This window comes from Lipotes vexillifer, unplaced genomic scaffold, assembly GCF_000442215.2.
Source record: "Lipotes vexillifer unplaced genomic scaffold, Lipotes_vexillifer_v1.1 scaffold670, whole genome shotgun sequence".
In the NCBI taxonomy this organism is placed as follows: Eukaryota; Metazoa; Chordata; class Mammalia; order Artiodactyla; family Lipotidae; genus Lipotes; species Lipotes vexillifer.
The window spans coordinates 1,256,206-1,271,135 of NW_006778108.1; the positions used below are offsets into that span (position 1 = coordinate 1,256,206).

Here is a 14,930-nt window from a genome sequence, read left to right on the forward strand (position 1 = left end):
ACGTTTCATGCTCAGCACAGCTGGTTTTGTTGATGTTATGGAGACAGGGAAGAGAGAGACTCATCTCCTCACCCCTCAGTATTTCTTCTTTCTAGCCTCCCACACTTTGAGGAAAATGCTTTGTGTTGTCAGGGAGCAGCTGTGTGGCAAGTGTGTGCCTTGGACAGTCCTTGGCGGGAGAGGTCAAAGAGCTAAAGGCCTCTTGTCCAGCTCACCCAGACTGGGGGTAAGGGGGGGCGGTCCACATCCACAGACCCAGGAGCTGGTTGACATCACCTGGATGTGAACTTTGGAAGAGTTTCCTCTTGCTGCTGCAACAAGTTACCACAAACGTAAATGTCTCGAAACAGCACAGACTTATTATCCTGAAGTTCTGGAGGTCAGGAGTTCAAAATCTTTAGCCATTGGGATAAGTCAAGGTGTGGGCACGGCTGGAAGCTCCAGGGGAGAGTCAGGTTCCTGGCCTCTTCCAGCTTCTCCAGGCCACCCTCACTCCTTGCCTGTGGCCTGAGTCTGCATCACTCTGGCTCTGACTTCTGTCTCCCTTCTGATCATAAAGACCCTGTGATTACTTGGGGCTCACGCTGATCAGGATAATCTCCCATCCCAGGGTCTCCTGATTCGCAGCCTCTTTCCTTCTGCACCGTTCATTCCCCTTGCCGTGTAAGCTACCAGAGGCACAGGTTTTGGGGTTGGACATGGACATCTTTGGGGGCCATTATTCTGCCGACCATAGGGTGAGGGAATGGTTCTTTTGTGGAAGAGTGTTCCATCAGGAGGAGGGTGCTGGGTTGGAGAAACTCTGAAATGAGGCCCATCCTTTCCTCCTGTTCCTGCTGCTGGAGCTTCAGGGTAGTGAGAGGGGTGGCCTCTTCCTTGTTCCCCTCCTGGTGCTTGCAACAGAAATAAGATCCCATCTATCACTTCCTCTTTTCATTTCCCACTGAGTCTCTGCCTTTCTGAGCCGTACAAGAGTTTGTCCCTGTCTCTGTCTCTCTGTGTCTCTCCCTATCTCTTTGTCCCTGCCCCCACCAGCGCCCCGAGCCCTCACACTGGCCTTGTCCCTGACAATTGGCTCCTTCCCTAATCTGGGTCTCGGATGCCCCGGGGAGGTGGCCTGTGGTGCCCCTGCCTCTGGGTTTTGCTTGTGTAGCAGGACTTGCTCTTTCTGAGCTTTGTGGTGCTTTCAGATCATTTGATGATGACTCACTGCTGAGCTGCTGGAAATGACAGTCACACTTGACTTTTCTGAGAATCTGGAGGGAAGGTCCCTTGGGAGGTCGAGGTTTAGGGGCCGAGACAGTTGGCTTTCCTCTGTTAAGCAAACAGGATGCTAAAAGCCCCTTCCTTTCTGGGTCAGAGTTGCCCTGAGCCTGGAATCTGCCTGTCTGGGGGCCTCTCCACGCCTGTCCACAGCTGGGCCACAGCTGGGCCATGGAGTCAGGGCTGGGCTCAGGGGCCCCAGGGCGGACTGGACTCTCACTGGCTGAGCCTGTCAGTGCCTCATCCTGGTGCCAAGCCCCCAGTGTTGGGGCCGGCAGGGGTCTGCGTGTCTGACCACCCCGTCTGCTCAGCTGCTCATCGAGACTCAGATGAGGGTGGGTGGATGGCCTTTGGGTTCAGAGGTTGTGACAGCTGAGGAGGTGGGAGAAGACGAGCTGGCTTGGCCGAGACCTTGAGGCCCCAGATGTTCTGGGCCTCCTGCTGAGAAGGGGAGGAGGTGGGCTTGCCCCTCGAGGTCCCCTGGGCTGCACGTGACGTCCTCCTCTTGCTGCTGCTCTCCCAGGTTGGGGTGACTCAGTAGGAACGCCGTCGGAGCGGGGCATGACGTACGACGCACTCCATGTTTTTGACTGGATCAAAGCGCGAAGTGGAGACAACCCTGTGTATATTTGGGGCCATTCCCTCGGCACCGGGTAAGAATTCCCTGCATGGCCTTTGCAGGAGCAGATCTTCACGGGCGACTGTCCAGCCCAGGCTCTCCTAGGGGCCCCAGTGTCCTCTGGACCCTGTAGCACCATTAGTGCTGTGATGGGGGCAGAGGATGAAGCACCACAGAGACCACGAGGGGCTGGAGATGCTTCAGCTCCTCAACCCAGGAAGTGACGGCAGGCACAACGGCAGTCATGGAGGTGCTGTCTCCTCCGCAGGGGGGATGCAGACGCGCCTCAGCAGGACTGTGCCCTGAGGAGGTGGGTCTGAGCAGAACGGGACAGGGCACTCGGGCTTCCCTTGGCCTGGCTGAGGGCGTATGTGCTGCCCAGCAAGCCCAGGAGCCGGGGCCTTGATTCTGTTTGCGAACAGTGGGCCCCTTAGCCCACGCTTGGCGTCGTCACCGGAGAACTTGGGGAGGCAGCAGTGGTGGTTCCCTTCCTCCATCTGCCAAGACAGGAAGCACTTCGATGTTCCACGTGAGCCGCCTGCGTTGCTTCCACGGGCGTAGGGGCCAGTGTTTCTAAAGGAGCCCAATACCAGCACCTGCTGTTTTTCTGCTGCCTTTCCTTTGGACGCGGTGGCTGCAGGCGGGTTGGGGCCACAGGCTGGGCAGTGCCTGGGACAGAGCCTCCTGGCCCGCCCTCGCGGGGGGACTGAACCCTGGACGGGAGAGCAGGCCATCCTGCCCTGGGTGTCTGCATGGGACCCGCCCAAGTTGGTCCCGGGAAGGCAGGAGGCCCCCAGGGCTGGCAGACTGCAAGTGCTGCCGCCCCCAGGAGCTCTGCAGGCAGACTGCAGCCTCCTCCCTGCTGACGGGGCGGCCCTGGCCCCTGCTGTCCTCCTCCGTGTCCCGGCGGCACCCATACAGACCGGGTGTGAACTGGGGCACCGCTGTGTGGCCTGAAGGGGCTGCTCCAGGTGAGGTGCATGCCTCGGGGACATGGAGGTGCCTTGTCAGAGGGGCTGGCTGACGGCTGGGGCATCTGTGCTCCCGCCGCCCAAAACCCCACTGGTCACTTCGCAGATCCCAGCTTCCTCGGTCACCTTTGAGTATTAGGTGGATCTCATCTGAAGCAATTTTTGTCATAATTCAGCTGAACTTTTTTTTTCTTTCCAGAGTGGCCACAAACCTGGTGCGGCGCCTCTGTGAGCGAGGTAGTGGCTCCTGTGGGGTCACACGTCGTGGGGATGGCCCGGCTCCCGTGGGCGGGTGGAGCGTTGGGGAGCCGGCTGTGCCCCAGGCCCTGGGGCTTCTCATGAAGTGGGTGGTGGTGGACGTTCCGTGCGGTGAGACGAGAGCCAGGCACTGAGGTGGGGGCCTGAGCAGACCCTTGAGGGCCCACCCCCATTCCCCCGATCCGCCAGCGGCTGGCGGGGCCTCACCAGGGGCTGGGCCCCGCTGTCCTGTGGAGGGTGTGTGGATGGGGAGCGGAGGAGTGTCTCACTGGGGCTTCTTGCTCACCTCCCAGTTCCCCGTTTGTTATCTAGAGACACCGCCAGATGCCCTCGTATTGGAATCTCCGTTTACTAACATCCGCGAAGAAGCTAGGAGCCATCCATTCTCAGTGGCAAGTACAGATCTGACTAGAAACGGACTTTTATAATGAAAATAATTGCTATAAAGTATAAAAATGACTAAGTAAATATGTGTAATAAATAAATTTAAATACCATAAAATTACTATTTAAATAGTCTAATGAGTACAAACCTTATTAAAAGTTAATTCTCATTTAGTTCTGGGCACTGGCCTGACTACAGAGCCACTCAGGATGTTTATAACTTCGTGCCAGGTAGAAGGATGGGGTCACAGCCAGGTTGCCTGAGGGTGGCTGTATCCACAGGAGGCCTTGCCCCCTGGCACGGTTTGCCCCCCTGGCATTGCTTGCCCATGGGGCTCAGTGAAGGTTGAGGGTGCTGTCCCGGCTGCCTCCCCAGGAGTGGGGCTGGTGGGCACCCCAGGGAAGCCCTGGTGGGGATTACATGCTGTTGGGCCGTCACTGGCCGGATTCGAGGCCTTGGACCCTCCATTTACAGGCCAGGCCCAGAGGAGGGTCCTCTGGACCCTGTTGCTTCCTCCTCCTCCTCCCACTGCTTCCGTGTGTCCAGGGGAGCCGTGTCGGCCCCACCCGACCTCGTGCTGCTCCGGGGCAGACAGACAGAGTCCTTTGTTGGGTCTCCTTTGTTGTTGCTCTTCTCCCGAGTCACACGGACCCCGTTCCTTGGGGGTGGCAGCCTGTTGTGTGTGGGAAGCCTGGTCTCCTAGTCTGAGGTGTGGGAGCCCTGTTTGCGGGCAGCCCCCATGCAGCCGGTCTGGGGGCCTCTTGAGCAGGGAGTCAGGGCGGGGGTCAGGAAGGGCAGGGCCCCGCCCCCCCAGCTCCAGGGGGCCCACAGGTCAGCCTGCTCAGAAGCAGGAGTGACCCCCGGGCACACGGCACCTGTGTCTGGACCCTCAGCCCTGCCGGGGGTGTTTTAATTGATCCTCTGCTTGTTGTCTACACGCTGCCTGCAGATCTATCGATACTTCCCTGGGTTTGACTGGTTCTTCCTTGATCCCATCACAAGCAGTGGAATTCAGTTTGCAAATGATGAAAAGTGAGTACCATGGAAGGGAATTTAGAAGAACCCCAAGAACCCCCAGAATGAGTGTCTTGAGTCATGTTAACCAAGTAGGATAGGATTCTGAATACATAGGGATCTTTTCTAAGCAACACATCTCTGTAAGGGGAATGTCAGTTAGAGAAGGAGAACCAGGGATGTGGAAAGACTGTAGGATTAGATTAAAGAAATGGGATGACAACATATTTTTGGTCCATAAAGCTGTTTTATTTGAAAATTATCTGTCAAAACCAGAACTCCTAAACAGGTATTAAAACAGTAATAGTAACTGTATTCAAAAACTGACTTTGCCTCAGCCATTGATTTTGTGTTTGGTTATGGAAAGATGTTATGAAGTTTAATATTAAAAGTATTTCTCTGAGGTAAACCAGCAGTTACATGTTCTATTTAAGGACTGTTTCTTTGAACAACGTTCAGATTCTGCTGACATTATCTTTGTGATATCTTAATTTCATGGGGTTTAATTTCTTCAAAAAAAAGAAAAAGGAAAAATCCTTATCTGAATATGCAGTTAACATTTAAAAAGCTACATTTTTTAAAGAAGAGTTATCTGAATAGACTGGGTTCCCTCTAAAAATGACAACGATGAGAAAGCCACCTTTGGCTGCCCCCACAGCTGAGCCTGTGTGAGTGCTGGTGGGCCGGCCGGCCCTCACCCACTGGAAGTCAGGAGCCCCAGCTTGGTGGGCAGGTCTGTTCCCAAATATTTGGTAAGGTGACAGCATGTGGTGGGGGCCTCCAGAGTCAGAGAAGCTATGGAGCAGCTTCGTGGGTGGAAGTCCAGAAAAGATGTTGCCCGTCAAAGCGTGACTCGCACACCAGCAGCCCTCCACCCTGGGAGTGGAACGTGGTGGGCAGGTGAACTTGCGAGCCGCTAGCAGCAGTTGCAGAGTGCCAGAGTTGGGCCTCTGAGGGGCGGCGTGCCCCCAGGCCTGGTCCTGCCAGGTGCCAGCCTTGCCCCGGGGCTGCCCTCGTGAAGCCCCCAGATCAGCATGGGATCGCCAACAACAGGTATCTGCTGCATCCAGCAGCTCCCCGTGAGACCTCAGTGAGGGGTGCCTAGGAGACCCCGGGCCCATCCAGTCCTTCTGTTAGGTGGTTTGCTGAAGGACAGGATCCTGTGAACCTGTTGAGAATGTTAATTTACTCGAAACTCTCAGGAGTGACCTTAAACGTCATTTACACGAAAGATAAATTAGAGGGTGGCTCTTTTGCCAACAGATGTCCAGTAAAGTTCATTTGAGTGAGTTTCCTGGCCCACCTAAATTACTTAGTTTGTAAATATTGTTTTGTAACTTTTTAAGAATAGTCTACTAGCAAAAAAAAATAATTTTTAATTTCCAGGAAATATTCAGGGACCCGATTTGGTGAATGAATTGATCTCTAGGTTTGACTGACACCTGTCACCTAGAATAGATATTGATGGAAACATCTAAGAAATCAACTGCTAGTTCTCTATTAAAATGCCCACAGTTTGAGGCGTCCCATACCACGGTGAAGCGCTCCCTAAGCCAGGTCCCTGCTGTGGGCAGGACTGGGAGCCCAGGAGACCCCAGCTCCTCCTGGGGGCCGGTCCAGCGCCTTTCTCCCTCCCTGCAGCGTGAAGCATATCTCCTGCTCCCTGCTCATCCTGCACGCCGAGGACGACCCTGTCGTGCCCTTCCAGCTTGGCAGAAAGGTGGGTGTCCGGCGGGCGTCGGGCAAACTCATGTTCGGTCCAGGCTAGGCCAGGCAGGTGTGGAGGAGGGTCCTGCTGCTGGCAGGGCCCCTTGTGAGGGAGAGGGCAAAGGAGGTTGGCAGCAGGGTCGGGGCGGGGCTGGACAGGGGATGCCGCCCCAGAAGGAAACATGAAAATAAGCAAATGAATATCTCCTGGGTCCCCCGTACAGGGGACTCAGCCAGGAAGGCTTGCCAGTTACTGGCTGGAGGGAAAGAACCCTTGATGGCGAGGCTCCCCCAGTGGCTGGAATTGGTACAGAACTCTCACCTGTTCTCTTGCCTTTGGGATGGGACTGATGACAGAGGGTTCTGTTGCCATGTTGCCTCTGTGTCTGCTTTTGCTGTATTTGCTTTGCCGTTGCTGCCAGGAAGCCTGATTAAATTTGTAGGTGGGGGTAGGGTGGGAGAGAGCACTGTCTGGCCATGGCGCGGGCCTGCTAGAGGGCGTGACGCCCAGGCCACATCAGACCAGGCCTGAGGCAGGTGTGCGAGGGCCAGGTCCTTCCCTCCAGCTGGTTCGGGCACATGACCTGGCCATCCCGGGCTGGGAGGAGGGGGCTGAGGTGGCATAGGTCCTGAGCCACCTTGTTGGCGGGCCTTGACCCAGGCACATGGCAAAGTTTGAGGCACACAGCCCACCCAGCCCCAGGGACTGAGCCATCGGGGCTGCTCCTGGCACTCAGGCCACCACCGCATCCCGTAGCAGGTGGCTCTCTGTGGTGCTGCAGACCCCTGAGGAAGGGCGGTCTGCAAGACGGGCGTGAGGATGGAGAGGGTCTTGAGTGGTGGCCCCGAGGGTCCCTGCTGTGGCCGAGGCAGGCTGCAGGGCGCTGTGCATGGGGGGGCTTGGGCTGCTCTTTGGAGACAGTGTCCATGGGCTGCTCTCTGTTGCAGGGGGAGGCCAGTAGGCAGGTCACCCCCAGGCCCCAGGCGCTGACCCGCCTCTCCCTCCCCCAGCTCTACAACATTGCTGCACCGTCACGCAGCTTCCGAGACTTCAAGGTTCAATTCATCCCCTTCCACTCGGACCTTGGCTACAGGCACAAGTACATCTACAAGAGCCCTGAGCTTCCACGGATCCTGAGGTGAGGCACTCTCCTCTCACCTGCGACGCCGTCTGCGTGGCGATGGCTCAGGCAGGCATGTGCGGCCAACAGCTACAAAAGCCATTTCGGGGCCGAGTGTCACCCCTCCCTCCTGGGCTGTCCCCACCGTCAGTAGGGCTGTGATCTCCCTGTGGTGCAGGTCGTGCAGTGCAGACACCACAGCTGCTTTGGGTCAGGCCTCCATCCCTTCCCACAGGCCAGTCAGGTTGCCGCTCCTATGCGTGGGGCACAGTGGGGTGCAGGTCTGGGCCAGCTCCTCAAAAGCCTGTTTGTCCCCAGCTGCTTCTGGAAGGGAGGCTGTGCCCCTGGCTGCACTGCGCTGGCCGAAATCCTGGGCCAGGACGTAGGCTGCCGCCCCAGGCACGCATCTCGAGCTTGGGCACAGAGCCTGAGGATGAGGGGTGCGCTGGTGGCAAAGCAAAGGGTTTGGATGGACCAGGCACTCCCTGCCTCCCGCTGGAGGGTGCAGGCAGCCCGCACGTCCCGGCTGGGGGGCCTCTGCTGAGCCCGGGGTGCTGGAATCGGCCCTCGGTGAGGTGTGTGCCGGGTGGTTACACTTCGCCCTTGAGGTTCCAGGGGCGTTCCTTTGCAGTTTCTTGCCTCACGGATGTGGGTTGCTGCGAGGGGACAGTGATGAGTATGCGTTTGCTCTGGGACTGTCGTTTTTCCCCATAAAAGGAATACGTTACATAAAATGTAGACCAGAGAATGGCTCCAACATTGGGGTGCAGTTAGTGACCCCATCCTTGCTCCTGTGTGTCGGGACTTGACTTGGGCACTGCCATTGGCGCCCTGCTTGTTTAACTCACGGGGTTTTCTGAGCGGAAGTGTGGTCCTCCAGGCTCCTTTGCGGCCTCCCCAGGTGGGCTGTAGGAGGACCACAGGAGCTGGGGTCTCAGGTTTGGTCTCAAGAGGTTTGGCCGACAGGTGTCCTCCTCTGGTCCAGGGAGTTCCTGGGGAAGTCGGAACCAGGGCGCCAGCACTGAGTGTTACTTGCCACCTGAAGGAGCATGAAGATGTCTGCCCTTGTCCCCCCCCTTCCTCCGGCCAGCCCGGCACCCTGGAGATGCGCCTGGAGAGAGAACTCGGATGCCAGCGGGCCAGGCAGAGGAGGCCCTGGCAGACCTGAGGCACCCGCCCCGGGTGGCTGGGAGCACAGGTTTCTGTGGACAGCGTGGGTGGCGGGCATGTGGCCCTCTCTCCCTCTTGCTGCCACTCAACCTGAGGTCTTGTTGGGAAGACAGTGACAGAGCTTTCTGGCCATCGGCTAGTTGATCCCACACTTCCTGAGCTGGGCACCGGGAGCCTGGGGCAGAAGGCGTGGGGTCTTGGGACCACGTTGAGCTTTCTGGCACCACCCTCAAGAATGTGGGGAAACTTGGGTTCTTTCTGTCCCTTCCCAGAACGGACTCTAGTGGTTCCATCAGCCCCTCCTGCCCTGTGCACCCCGCTTGCCTTCCTTGGTGTCCCTGCCTCCCTGGGCGGCCCCACTGCTCCCAGCGGGGGAGGTGCCCGTGGTCTGCCTTCCTCCGATTTCCACCCACCTGTCTACCTAACCTGGCCTTAAGACTGAGCATTTATTTAAGAATAAAATCGTGGTGGTGGTCTGTCTGTTTTCTCAGTGACACCTCCAGCCCAGGCCCTACCCACAGTCCCAGGCCACTCTCAGGACCCGACCATATGGGAGGTGGTGTTGGCTCTGTAAGGCCAAGGATCATGGCCCCTTCTTTCCCGCTTCCTTCCAGACACTGAGGCCCAGCATGGAGGGGCATCATCTCTGGGGAAAGGCATGTTCACGGTGGGGAGGTGGAGATGGCTTCTCCAGGTGAAGCAGATGGCATTTTTCTAAAAACCAGGCCTACACAGGGGACCTTTCCAAACTTACAGTTAACAAGCTTGTTGAATGTTGCCATGTCGATGGACAGGTGGTGGGCTTTAGGCTGCTGGAGTCCAGGGACTCTTCTGGCCCACAAGCATCGCCCTGTTCACTCATTGGTGGTGGCGCTTCCGTTGTTCAGCTTTTTGCGAAACCAGCCTCCCCTGCACGTGTGCCGCTTCCAGCCAGTGCCTGCCAGCTGTCCCACTTCTCACCTCCCCGCTAAGTGACCTTTCTCCCAGGAGAGGGTGTGTGGCTTAATAAGGGGGCTTCGAGCTGTGCAGTACAGGGTTTGTCCCAGGTCGGAGGACTTCAGTCCACCTAAGTCTCTCCTGATGGCAGGCCTTCCTCCCCTAGATCGTCAGGCTCTGGCACTTTCCACTCTCGGCAGTGCAGAAATTCCCCAGGGTGGGAAGGGGCTTGTTTACCTGCCCCCCTTGTGGCCTGTTAGCAGCTATGCCCTGGCTGGAAGCCCAGAAGCAGGTTACACCCTCTTTCTGAAGCACCTTAGAGCTGCCCACGGGGATTCTTATGCTTGGAAAACCCACGTCTTTCTTAAACCGGGTTTGAAATGGAACAGACCCTCCTGAGGTCAGTTTGTCAGTTATCTTCTACTGGACGGGTTTGCTCTGCGCCCCTGGTATCTAATTCAGGTGTGAGCACGGCCTGCAGGGCCCCACCCTGTCCCCCAGCTTCATGTCTCCTTGGATTTCTGTCAGAGCTGGGACACCCATCCCCACCTGACACCATCTTCATGTAACTAAAGCAAGAAGTGCCCACCTGGCCAGGGCAGCCCCTTCGTGCTTTTCTCAGTCACTGAGGCTCCTGGAGGCCCTGCAGCTCAGAGCCACATCCCCAGCTCGTCTTGACCAATGAGGCCATCTAGACCTGGCCTGCTCTGCCTGGGCTCAAGTCTGCATCTTGTTTTTCTTAAAATTTTGTCTATGTTAAGTTGCCTCAGATTTTTTTTTGGGGGGGGGGGATAAGGTAGGCTATAAAGTAAAAATACAAGCTGTTAGTGTTTTTACAGGTGTCTGACAGTCTGAAGATAAGGAAGCATAGAAAGGGATCGTGGGGCTGGTAGCTGCTGCCCTTGTCAGCTGTCAGCTAATTAGTAATCAGGGCTACACATCTCTGCCTGGTGGCATCTCAGCTTATTACCTCGGTCTGAGTGACTAAGCTTACACTGTGGGTTAGGACTGACCCTTTAATGGGTCACAAGTCAGTCAGTGGTCAGGAACAGCAAGAGATGTACACAGCTGTGAACTGTGGTCATCAGATGCATGTGTCCCAGGAGCTGCCCCAGACCTGAGACCAGGAATGTGCATCTCAGGTGCCCCCAACCAAGGGGCGGCTCGCACATCCCACCACCAGCAGGGGTCCACAGCGTTCTTGGGTACTTTGGGTAACAATGAGCCCCGAGTCACATCCCTCTGGGTTTTTGATTTAACCTGCAGCCATACAATTTGGGGTGGGGGGGGGAGGAGTTTTGGTCCCCAGAGCGTTCCACTTCCCAGGACCAGGAGTGGGTGGCAAAAGATGAGTGCAAAAAACAGTACAAATTCACACCAAAAATGCCAACACCCAGGAGACAGTTTTCCAAGTGGCTGGGTTTGACGGTTCAGGCACTCATGGCTCTAAGCCCCACATGCAGCTGGGGTGAGAGAACTTTCTGTTCTCAGTCCCGGAATGATGGACCATAATTTAGCCCAGCTAGGACATGGACTGCCCTGGGCACAAGAGTGACACACAGAGGCCAGATCAACTGAGCACAAGCAGGAAGGTTTAATCCGTTTCTCACACGAGGCAGTGACAGTGAGGGGCACAGTGATGGTTACACTCGGCCTAAGGGATGGGCAGCAGAGGGTGCTGGGGATGCAACCACAGACCCTCACGCCTCTGGTGAGGTGAGCAGTCAGGATGGGGATGAGGGCAGGACCCTGTGCCACCCAGGTCCAGCATTTGAGGAGACAGCCTCCGGAAGCTTCCGCCCGCAGCTCCTGCCTGCTCCCTGGCCCTGTCCTTCCCACCTGCTCACCCACCCTCCCCAGCACCAGCCTCCTCTCTGGGCCCACTCAGCCCTTTTCCAGACCAGGTTGTCATGCTGCTGGGAGGAGGGAGGCCAGCCTCCTGTGAGACCGGAAATGCACCCTCCTGGACTTGACGGGCACAGATCTGCAGCGGGGCTGGGTGTTCAGCTTCACCCAGCAGAGGTGGGGACCCCACCTGGGTCCCCAGGGCCAGGTGAGAACATTCCAGCATTGGTGGGGACCCCAGGGTCCCCAGGGCCAGGTGAGAACATCCCAGCATTGCCTCCCCAGGCACTAAACTTCAAAAGTGCTATTTTTAGTTGCTAAAACAAGGAAAGGCTTCAGCTAGTTTCATTTCCTTGTGAAAAATCTTATGAAAAAGCAAAACCAAACTAATTCTGCATCAGCCAGCCTTGTCCCAGCCAAAGCTCCCTAGATGCTGGACACAGGTGTCGTCCCCAGTGTCACTCTCAGTTGTCCTGGGGCCTCTTTATCTGATCAGTCTGGAAACCTCGGGCTGGGTGCCCACACAGCAGCTATGAGGACATGGCCTAGCACACTGGACCCTCCCTGCATGGCCAGGAGGCAGAGCTGGGCCAGGGAGGACTGGGGCCACACTGGACGAGGTGATGCAGAAACATACACCACCCCAGGCTTTACCATGGCAACCTGGCCAGACCCCAGAATCCAGAGGCTCAAAACTAAAAACGAGCTCACACAAGGTGTGTGCAAGGCTACGGGGAGCCCAGCACACAAGTCCACCTTCCCCCACCTCCAAGGAGCAGGTGGGCAAAGCAGCAGGCCAGCTGCCCTGCTCAGTGCTGTGGGCTCTGCTTTCCTGCAGGAAACGGGGGAGCATCTCACCTCAGCATCTTCCCCCAACCCAACCCCTGAAAGCCACCACCCAGATCCCCATGGCCGTCCCAGAAACAGCACTGAAAAAAGCAGGGTGCTGGCAAAGTGCTTGGAAACGGGCAGTCAGCAAGAAAACATACGCCTCTGGTCCCAAGGGGGAGGGCGGAGGCCTAATCCCTGGGGAGGCTGGGGGGCGGGGTCTGCAGGGCAGAGGGCTCCACGCCCCAGATGTCCCGGGCGTACTCCGTGATGGTCCGGTCACTGGAGAACTTGCCCGAGCAAGCGATGTTCCTGATGACCTTTTTGGTCCACTCCTTGGGGTTCTGCAGAGGTAAGCGGTGCTCGGTGACCTCGGGCTGTTCCCAGATGCACTTAGGCCCTGGGCAGCCAACCAAGAGTTCACTGGGAAGGGGGCCCACCCACCAGGAAAGTTTCCAGATGACTAGACAGAGGTCCTGCTGGGGTGCAGCGCACACAATGCACAGACACCCCACCAGAGGAGTATGCGCCCCCAGACTGCAGCCAGCACCAGGAGGGGCCTCCCCGAAAAGAAAGCAAAGTTCCTCCCGGAGCCTTGAAGATCACTCGGTTTCTAGGCCCCCTCCTGTTCTGTCACAGGAGAGAATATCAGGGGCTGTTTCCTCGAGGGGTGGGGTGGGAGGGGTGAGACGTGGGCAACAACTCAGACACACAAACCCCTCAGGCCGTGTCCAAGAATCTGCTTGAACGACCTGGGCAATGAACCATCTGCCCCAACAACTGCACAGTCACGCCCCCATCGTCCTGCTGCCATCCTTGGCTGGGTGCACAGGGTGGAACACCCTCCTTTCCCTCCCCAGGTTCAGGAGCTGAGTCTTCCCAGGAGACCCCACTGGACATGCACACTCTCTGTGGGCCACACCAAGGCAGGGGCACAGGGCCGCAGACTGGGGAGCTGGCTCCCGCAGCCCCACCTTAGAAACTCCGCTCCTTAGAGCTACAAGTCCTCGTTCTACTTGCTGTCAGATCTGTCACTTTTACCAGGAATCGTTCATCTTCTCATTTTAGGCACAGAGAAGTCTTCACTGCTCACAAGGCCCATCCCTCACCTCAGGCTCCCCTGATCACACCCACGTGGGGGGACAGATCACAGGCTAGGGTGTGCAGAGCCTCCAGAAGGAAACTCCTGCCCTGCTCACCTGTGCTCTGTGGCAGCTGCCCAGAGGCTGCAGGGGAAGGTGCGCTGGTGTGGACAGCAGCCTGGGCAGAGGGCCAGCTGAGTCAGTCCCTGAGCAGGAAATGAGGAAGCCCAACCTGCTCTGGGCCACTAGATGAACTGTGACCTCCTGGGAGTGGCCCGAGACAGCAAGACACAGCCACACCCTGCTGCTTCCCTGCCAGGGCCCAAGGACCTTACCCGGTACAGCTGGTCCACCCGGGCCTGGCACTCCATGTATGCCTCATAATCCGCAAACACCTTGAACCTGAAATGGGAGACAGGAAGCTGGGCTGGGTGGGTGACGAGTGGGAGGTCAGGAAACGGGCCTGGCTGGCTGCGTCCTCATGCTCTGCAGGACAGGGGTGGCCACGGGGACTACTCTGTGAGCAACACTTCAGTCCTGGGGACGCTATTCTAGAAAAACCTTACTTTAACCCAGTGTTCTTTAAAGAACCCGTGCACATGGGTTAGAGCTGCACAGGCTGAGGCCTCCCGCCAGTTTCACCTCCAGGGGAAGGGCACAGGGTGACCACAGGCTCCATCACCATCTGTTCTCAGATCTCACAGGCTGAGAAATGTGGTGCAGGATTTATGGACGCAGAAACACGTTTTGTTTACGATTGAGTCAGAAACACAATTCATAAAACTCTGTAAAGTCCCTCCTTGATCACAGACCTCAGCAGGGCCAAGCTCCCAGCCCCGGGCGTGTGTGGAGTTACGATCGATCGGGTCTAACAGAAGCCAGCTGACAGCATTCATCAAAAAGTGACAGACTAGGGCTTCCCTGGTGGCGCAGTGGTTGAGAGTCTGCCTGCCGATGCAGGGGACGCGGGTTCGTGCCCCGGTCCGGGAAGATCCCACGTGCCGCGGAGCGGCTGGGCCCGTGAGCCATGGCCGCTGAGCCTGCGCGTCCGGAGCCTGTGCTCCGCCACGGGAGAGGCCACAACAGTGAGAGGCCCGCGTAGCGCAAAAAAATTAAAAAGAAAAAAAAAAAAGGGACAGACTAAACCAAAGGAACTGAAAGTGGAACAGAGGTCGATTCTCAGCCTTTGACAGACTCAGCTTTTACCACCTGGGTGGAGAAGAGGCCTGTCGTCAGAGGAGGAAGCACTGCCGACCTATAACGAGTGCTGTGCAAGGCTGTGCCCCGGGGAGCAGAACCCCGTGTCAACGGCCTCGTCGTAAAACACCAACCACGTGGTAACTCATGGCCTCACAAGCTCATTCCACCTGAACCACTCCTGGGCTCCCCATTAAACCCAGGCTCCCTCTGGCCCGAGGAAGTCACCTCCAACCTGCCCAGGCGACGCTTGTCACTCCCGCCCAAGAGGTCAGCTGGTGCCGGGGGCCTGGGGCTGGACCTGGCAGCTGGCAATCCCGCCACCAGGCCCCCAGGCTCGCTGAGCACCATCAGAAGCCCCACAAACCCTGGCCCCTGGGTGCAGCCGAGCCTCTGGCCGTGGGCTGAGGTGAGGGTGAGCCTCACCGAGGCCCAGGCTTGGCCCCAAACAACGTGCAGTTTTCAGCCTGCCAGGGGGACCCTTTGACCAATCGGTGAGGGACGAGGGGCCTGTCCCACCTGTCATGGTTCAGCA

The 14,930-nt window shown here is 57.4% G+C and overlaps 2 protein-coding genes across 2 annotated transcripts in view; one reads left to right on the plus strand and one right to left on the minus strand.

The window, feature by feature from the left end:
- ABHD12 (abhydrolase domain containing 12, lysophospholipase) overlaps nt 1-8,983 on the plus strand; it is a 71,071-nt gene extending 62,088 nt beyond the window's left edge. Inside the window, exons 7-13 of the mRNA XM_007451442.1 lie at nt 1,787-1,916; nt 3,053-3,090; nt 3,424-3,503; nt 4,445-4,527; nt 6,151-6,229; nt 7,228-7,355; nt 8,323-8,983. Coding sequence (XP_007451504.1) covers nt 1,787-1,916; nt 3,053-3,090; nt 3,424-3,503; nt 4,445-4,527; nt 6,151-6,229; nt 7,228-7,355; nt 8,323-8,362 — 578 coding nt within the window. The 3' untranslated portion in view covers nt 8,363-8,983. The remainder of the gene's footprint in view (nt 1-1,786; nt 1,917-3,052; nt 3,091-3,423; nt 3,504-4,444; nt 4,528-6,150; nt 6,230-7,227; nt 7,356-8,322) is intronic.
- A 3,324-nt stretch (nt 8,984-12,307) lies between these two features.
- PYGB (glycogen phosphorylase B) overlaps nt 12,308-14,930 on the minus strand; it is a 54,716-nt gene continuing 52,093 nt past the window's right edge. The window contains 3 exon segments of the mRNA XM_007472187.1: nt 12,308-12,460; nt 13,534-13,620; nt 14,915-14,930. The exon segment at nt 14,915-14,930 is cut by the window's right edge and continues 111 nt beyond it. Coding sequence (XP_007472249.1) covers nt 12,308-12,460; nt 13,534-13,620; nt 14,915-14,930 — 256 coding nt within the window.